This window comes from Leptosomus discolor, chromosome Z, assembly GCF_034619465.1.
Source record: "Leptosomus discolor isolate bLepDis1 chromosome Z, bLepDis1.hap2, whole genome shotgun sequence".
In the NCBI taxonomy this organism is placed as follows: Eukaryota; Metazoa; Chordata; class Aves; order Leptosomiformes; family Leptosomidae; genus Leptosomus; species Leptosomus discolor.
Genome location: NC_141419.1, coordinates 20,992,455 through 21,000,540, shown reverse-complemented (window position 1 = coordinate 21,000,540; position 8,086 = coordinate 20,992,455). Strand labels below are relative to the sequence as shown.

Below are 8,086 nucleotides of genomic sequence, written 5' to 3'. Positions count from 1 at the left end.
TTGAAGCCAGGTGGCATTGGCTGTATCGGACACAGGGGAAACTTCCAGCAGCTTCTCACAGAACTCACCCCTGTAACCCCCCCGCTACCAAAACTTATCCATGCAAACCCAATACAACAAGCAGCACAAAGTCAACAGGGCTCTGATCTCTAATCATGGCCAAAAGGTTCCTGCATAAATATCTCCTTCCCCACTTACAATCAGCTCTACAATTCATCTAGAACTGACTGTGAATGCATTTTCCCCTGTTGCCTTTTCTGAGAAAAGAAAATTTCTTCAGTTTCTCCAATAACAACTAAAAGACTATCAATTATTTCTTAATCTCCCCTTGAAATTTTAGTATTTTTTTCCACAACATTCAAATAGGTCATGGATCACCTACGAAATCACAATGGAAGGAAAACAAGGCATGACTGCAAATGCAACTCTGCTCTCCAGTGTGTAAACACAATAAAACTGTTTAACAGTGAATCACATCCAGCTTTGCCATGCAGCACTAAGCTGTTTGTCATATTGCTTTAGCAGATGAAGGACTGGTCCTCAGCTGATTTAAAATCGATGTCATTCCATTTAATGCAACAGAGCCATGCATATGTACACCCAATTGATATTCTGTACTGACAATTTTACTGCAAAGAGTGAACCAAATTAGAGGCAAGATGAATGAGCATTTAGTTCTGAACTGAACTGTCAAAACTGTGACCAGACATTAAAAACATGTTCATGATGGTAAAGCTTTTGGATTAGACTCTGATCTCTCAAGCATTACTGTATAGACATTCTTGATGTGATTATTGTAGCCATAACCTAGACATGAATCTGATGTGATTTATTCACATATGATGCCTTGATTGAACCTGTTTCAGCTCGGCATACATAACTAATCTCTCACTATATGCTTCCAGCCATGCATCAAGATCTGATTCAGTCCGTTACTTAATTTCATTTTACTCAGTCAAGTCCATTAAAGCCAGAATTTTCTGACACTGTAACCTTCTCAGTTTAAAAAGAAATGCTCTTCTGCCTTTTTTAGCACTAACTTTGTGTTAACTAAACACAAACTGTGTGTTAGCACAAAATAAAATATATATAAAAAAAAAAAAAGTCATAAACACACCTGCTGCTGCTTTAGACTGTGTGTAATGACTAATAAATGCATTCCGTGTCCTGGGATCTTTTGCAATGGATCTGATTTCAGGAAAACACATAGTTATCCCTCTAGCGTAAGCTTCAGTAACCTTTTATTACACTATATTTCAATTAGGTAGCCTGATCTTCCTAACACTACATGTTAACACTGCATGCTAATTACAGTTTAGCTTAAATCATTTCAATATGTGCACAGGCTTAAAAAAATTTTTAAAATTTATAACAAAGGCAGGACCTCCAACTAAGTTTAGATCCCGTTCATACTGGAAGTCACACATACCTTAAACGTGCTGTAAACAGATACAGCAAACAAAAAGCAAGGGAAACGTAATAATCCTGTCTTTAAAAAAAGCTAAGAACTGAAAGCAATTCAACGTCTCACCAAAACATAACTGTGACAAATCCATGTATTAAACCTGTCATAGCCGTCTTGATTCTCTGTCCAGTCTTTCAAATACAAAATCATCCTCCCCACAATTTCATTCATAAATTAACTTCTCTGAAGATCTCTGGGTGTTGATAAATTATGACAATACCAAATATTACTACATTTGCATCAGCAGTAGAAAAACAAGAAGAATAACCACAGGAACGTTAATATATTAGTAGGGTTGTACTGCATAACTGCTGAAGTCATCCTGTGGCTTGCTAAAGAAAATGCCTAGCCTTATCAGACTGTCAGTCTGTCACACTGTAACAGGTCCTCCCAAGTATCAACAGGATTTATTTTTTCTTTTGACAAAATACTTTCTAATGTCAAGAGCCTCCAGGAGTTCCTTTGCTGCTTACATTAAACATTCCTGAGCTTCAATATTTTCCATATTCTTTTTCAAATGTCCTTGTAATTACTCAGGCTGAGTTACATAAGTGCATGTCCCCCGGCTTTCTAACTGTACACTTCAGTGACCAGATCAGTTTGGTTCACATATAGATTTAGCAATCCTTAAAGATTCCCACAAGAAGGGAAGCAAATCTGCCTGCTAAATGCCTCATAACTTTTGCTTATCTTAATATTCAACCCAGTTTTCCTTTTTAGTCACCAGTAAGTTCTCATATTGTGATTACAGAAACCAGTTAAAAGGGTTGGTACTGCACTAGGAGCCAGCAGTACCTAGAAACATAGTACTTGACTAGTGCATATTCAGGAACCAACTAAGCACTTTTGTTTCAAGCCACAGTGCTTATGTAGCACCATCTCAGAACTGTCATCACAAAAGTCTGAGACTGTTTTGGTGGCTAACTGCAGTCCTACTACAAGACAGCCCAAAGACTTGATATTCAGAGAAGTACACTGGCCAGACACTGGGAGACACATTCCAGCATTACGCTGGCTGGGGTGGCCTGATGATACGACATTTTCTACGAACACAAGTAAATTCAGTCTCCTTGAGAGCTTGGCTTCACAGGAGGAGGCTTCAGAACACAAGTTTTCCCACTCTGAAATGTAAGGAATTCCTATTCTTTATACAAAAGCATGCTTTCCTCTACAGTCTAAAACTTTAGGCTGATTCATCAAGTGATGAAGTAGAAGAAAGCTTCTCCGGCAGCAAACTGTCAGAGATTTTGGAGAAAAAGGCATCTCTTTAGAGTTGTATATACTTCTTTTTTTGCCAATGTACTGATAACAACATATGCCCCTAAAGACTCTATGCTTCTGTAAACAATAGGGTTATTTTGCTCATAAAATTTAAGCCACTCCCCAAACAAAACAATCTGTCCTACCAAAAAGAGACATTTGTTTTTAAATCAATAAAATTACATCTTGCTTAGAGCACATATCTGCGTATCTGGGGATGTGATTCTTTTTCACAGTCTTCGCCAACTTAGGCATAAAAGTAAAATTTCTCAGCACAAATACATGCATGAGAATAAATCTCAGCATAAGAATATGAGAAGACAAAATGCCCTTACCAGATTCTAACCTGCTAATCTGTCCATGTCCTCTGACTGAGCAGATATATTCACTTACTCTTTTTTTCAATTAAATACAGTCAAAGCAGAAATGAGCAAACCTTTGCAACTGTTTGAAATAATGAGTAAACCTTGGCAGGATCACAGTTGACAAAAAAGCAATTCCTACAAAATGAGTAATAGCCAGCATATCGCACAGAGGAAATAAATTCAGAGACATGAAAGAGAAGCATTTGAACACAGACAAGACAACCAAGAAACTGCAAGCTTATGGATCTGCAAAAAGGCAATGAAAATAGGGCTGACTACTTTATCAGCATGACCATCTTGCTTCAGAGAAATTTACTGCAAGTTTGCATTACATTGGCATTGTACATCAAAACCTCACATCCAGTTTGCCGTTTCCAAGGAATCAAAGCGAATTACCACAACTTGAACTTTCTGGGCAAAATGGGTGGCTATTTTTCTCAGCAATGTCTCAGCGAAACAAATGATTTCAGATTCCCCAAGGAGATTACCAAGGTCACACAGAAGAATGTCACAATGATCATCTATGAGTTCCTCCAACAGATCTTCCAACTATTTAGCAAAAATCTTCCTGTTGGTGCTTGGAATACAAGCAAGACTGAGAAATTCCAAAATGGAATTCACCAGCAAATTGAAGAATTAGAGATATGTTTGTCAGAAGAGCGATCAAAAGCAAGAAACAGCTTTCGAACACGGATCCTAAAAAGCACTACACTCAGTGTGAAAAAGTACTTCCAAAGAATCACCAGTTTCCTAAAAGATAAGCAATACAGCCACTGTTCCTGGGAAGCAGTTCGAATGGAATTGAGAACATGCCTTATAATTTTTGACAGTCTTATGAAAAAACACACGTCATAAAGAGGTAAGATCTTCTATTTTTGGATTCTCTGTAAGAATCTGGTAATTGGCCCCTTATAAGTTTTTAATTTCCATATTTTAATAATTTTCAAATTGATAATTGGGGCTTGTTTTCAAAAAGCATTCAGTGCTCTAAGTTAAACATGTAGAGTACTCAAGTGAAGGGGCACTTGGTATCACCACTTCCATAGAAGATAAGATCTTTAAAAAACAAGTGGATATTATTCCTCTGTATTCTCTCTTTGCACTATAAAAGGATTAAAGAATTTTGCAGTCTTTCCCCAGAATATGCCAATTGTTTTATGACCTGAAACTCTTGCATTTGGACATTTCTCATCTAACAGACGAGAATTTAACATGACTTCAACCTCTTTAAACTCAAAAATAATGATGGGTAGACCTTCTCAGCTAGAAAAGTCAAACTTCCAGCTTTGATTCTGATTTTGCAAGTAGACTTATATCTATATCCTATGGGGATATAAACCCCATCTTTCTATACAGCATATTCAGTAACTCCAGCATGGATTTTTAGGACATGTTGATTCACAGTGCTATATAAACTATTTATCTGTCTTATCTGCTTTGAGTTCACAAGCAGACAAGATTAATCTGGAAATATTTATTATACAGAAACAGCTGCAAGCAAATTTCTTCCACTCCTCTCCCACCTTTCTTTCCCTCATGCAGGCAGAGCCAAGCAGTGCTTCATGTCATCATCTTCAGCAGTTTAACTTCTGCTCAAAAGACCTTGAATGCCCTGGGTCTCAGTACCACTCTCTACATATTAGAAGACTGGAAAAGTTCTGACATGCATTTTTTCCCACCTCAGATTTCTAAGCATATCTGATTCCTAGAATTTATCATAACTGGAATGTGTTGAATTGGAATGTAAGATGAAAAGGATTAAAATATTTCTGTGACTATATGGGACTGGGGAAGAAAAAGCAAATATTCTGAAAAGAAAAAATTCAATATGCTGTTACCATTACCTGAGGACAGAATCTCAACATTTTGCCTAAGAAGTTGGAGGAATGGACAGCAACTTTAGTCCCATATCTTTCCTTTATTTAAATTGAATATATATTTCAAAACTCCTTCCCACTTTGGGGAAAGGAAAAAAAAAAAAAAAAGAAATCTAATTCTGCACGTAGCAATCTTAATGGAAGGGTATTATTATTCCTTACCTCAGGATACAACAACAGGATCCCTGCAACAACAGGATACAACTGCCTAATTTTAGGCATCTAAATTAGACCTTGAGCCATGGAGGCCAGGCCCATCCACTTCACTCACATGCTCTTACTTTACAGAAACAGGGGGAGGAGAGAATAGGTTTCAGACTCCTGAATATAGGTCTACTTTCACCGACTAACGCCAGAGCTCAGTTCTTTAACTGGTTGTATAGGGAGTGTAAGATCAGTTTGGCACAGAATTAAATTCTCAACAACCTCATTAATCAATCTCAGGCTGGAAGATCTGTTTTGTTAATTTAAACACTTTGCAACTATGCTGACACCATAGTGATGTTTGACAGCAGCAAAACATGTTTATTTAATTCTAATTTTTTTTTTCCTGTTTTTAATGTATGGTTACTGTGGGGAATTAATATAGCCCAATTTTGGATAACCAACTTCAGGAAGTTCCTGAACTGAAGCCCATGAACTTGCGTTTTCCCTGTGCATAATTCATCATGCAAGACGATGTCAAGTTGTACCTGTATCTATGCTGGACGTACTTCTCTTTGCTCAAATCTGCACTTGGATTTCAGTCTCTGAAAAGCCAAGAGTCAGCACAGACTTCAGCAGATATGACTGGACACAACCTTACACATCCTACTAGATTCCATCAATTCTTCATGGGCACACAGCGTATTTTGGTTAGGTAATGACAGCACCATGAGCAAAAGTCCATACCTGGACACTGTGGAAACATTCACTTCCTTCATCTGCTTTTCTGGGTAGGTACTTTCAAGAATCTAAAGCAGATATGCCCATTAACTCATGCACGCTTTACTGTCAATTGTGACTAGATGCTGAGTTTGGTTTTTTTTTGAAAGGGGGAAATAGAAAGGTTGTAAAGCCATACAGTTATTAGGCGATAATTTGGCATATCCAGGCGAGCTTAACTGAGCGGTGTCAGCCAAGAATTTATAGGGAACAGGTGTTTAAGAACTGCTTGTGCCAGCTTTCTGAAAAAAAAAAAAATTTCCTTTTACAAGTTAAAGTTAATTGTATCTTATAGAAGTAAAAAGAAGTTACTGTAAATAACACTATTTTCACATTTCCCGACTGGAGTTCAGTGTTAACCTTCAACCAGGATACACATGCAACTTCCTATTCCTGTGGAAAGAGCTGCACTGTCTGAGACTGAATATGGCCTTCTATTATTTGAAGTCAAATAACTTTAAATCTTGACCTTTTCCCTTACATAAGTATTTAGAAATGAAGTACTGCACTTTTCTATGAAAAATTCTAGACTACTGTTGTTCCATGTAACTTCAACAATTCAACTTTTTGGAGATTTTGCAACTTTTTATGATGCTGTAACTGGAGACACAAAGAAACAAGAACATGTCTATTTGTTCAAGTTTTTTTACATTTGTTTTTGATACCACTGTGGATACACACCACTTCCATGCCTACCTTATGACCATTACCATGTCAATGGGTACTTCCATACAAGAACAAAGGGGAAAAATAAACTAGGATGAGAAAGTAAAAATGGCATTCTAAGACTCTTAGAATTAGTACAGACATTCAAATTCACTTAAAATTTCTTTTAAGAAAAAAAATTTACTACATTTCAAGATCCTCTAACTGGACAGATTCTTGACTATTTTCCTGGGTAAAAGAAGAAAAAGAGGAAGTCCTTATTTTTCAGGGAAGTGACATCTGAAATGTTCAGGGCTAGCATTTGTACCATGTGGTACTGGTCAATGGAAAGTTTGAAATATAGAGTTGTGAGATGGAAAAGACAAAGTGCAGCTCTCCCAAGATTTAGAGCTGGAGTAAAGAATGCATGACCAAAGGGTGAGAAATAAAATGGAACTTCGTTTCTTACAGCCCTCAGCCACACTTCTTTGGTTTCAGAACACTGAGAGTACCATCCAGTCAAGGGCTGGTCTCAAGCCTCCCCAAGATGTTTTAAATGCCTGCTCAGACCTCCATCCAGTCCCTGATTTAGAAACTGCACCCATCTATCTGCTAGCATCTGTTTTAAAACTTCAGAGCTGCATCATTACAATAGATATATTTTCTTTTTTTTTTGTACACCCAAATGTAACTGTAAAATAAGTGTAAAATTACAAAAACAAAAATCCAAACCAAATGCTCACTACAGTGGGGAAAGACTTGTTTTTAAGATGGCAGAGGTCCTCTATTACTAAGTTACTGGACATAACACATGTTACTACCCACAGAATTTGCTACAGTCTTTCTGGAGTAAAAACCTGCATCTTTTGATAGCATGAGGGTATGTTCAATCTTCACACAAAACCAGGAAATCCTTTTTTTCTGATTGTACTGGTATGGCAAGGAAACGCCTTCAACAGCAAAAGTGGGAGATATTTTAAATTAAATCTGAACACAGATTTCCCAGATGAAACAGACCTTGGAAAGTCTTGACTGTAGAACGCCCTGATCTTAAATAGCATGTTCCCACAAAGCTATTTGATTAGACTCAGTCCCTTTTTATCTTTTTCAAGTAAAGCAAACTAAAGCTATGGTTCACAAGACAGGATGACCCAATTTTACACCCTCACTTCCTCCCTTCCCCACTTTTCAATCCCACATTCTTGTCCTGCTCTAATACTTGTTGAACCTTTTCCTGAACTCATGAAAACCAGGAAATTACCCAAACAAAACAAACAAACAAAATTCATTTGTTCCAAGGTAAAGACATAAAGTAAAGCAGGGAAGAATGCCCACTCCATATGAGGACAAGCACAAAAGAGAAAGGAGAGTGGGCAGCAAGACCTGAATAACAACCACAGGAGAACAGTGAGTAAAACCTCCTCTTCTGCTGTTACCTGGTCCAAACTCCTTTAAAAGAGCCTCTCAGTTACTCTGCCTACGACTAGTAGGCCTTCAGCATACCAACAGTTCACCCCTCCTAAGCCTTTTTCCTTTGATATACTAATGTG

General features: G+C 37.5%; 1 protein-coding gene across 1 annotated transcript; it reads left to right on the top strand.

The window, feature by feature from the left end:
• The first annotated feature begins 3,510 nt into the window (after window positions 1-3,510).
• LOC104352179 (interferon beta-like) lies at window positions 3,511-3,945 on the top strand. The gene has a single exon (XM_009958449.1). The coding sequence runs from the start codon at window positions 3,511-3,513 to the stop codon at window positions 3,943-3,945; it is 435 nt and encodes a 144-aa protein (XP_009956751.1).
• The last annotated feature ends 4,141 nt before the right edge of the window (window positions 3,946-8,086 follow it).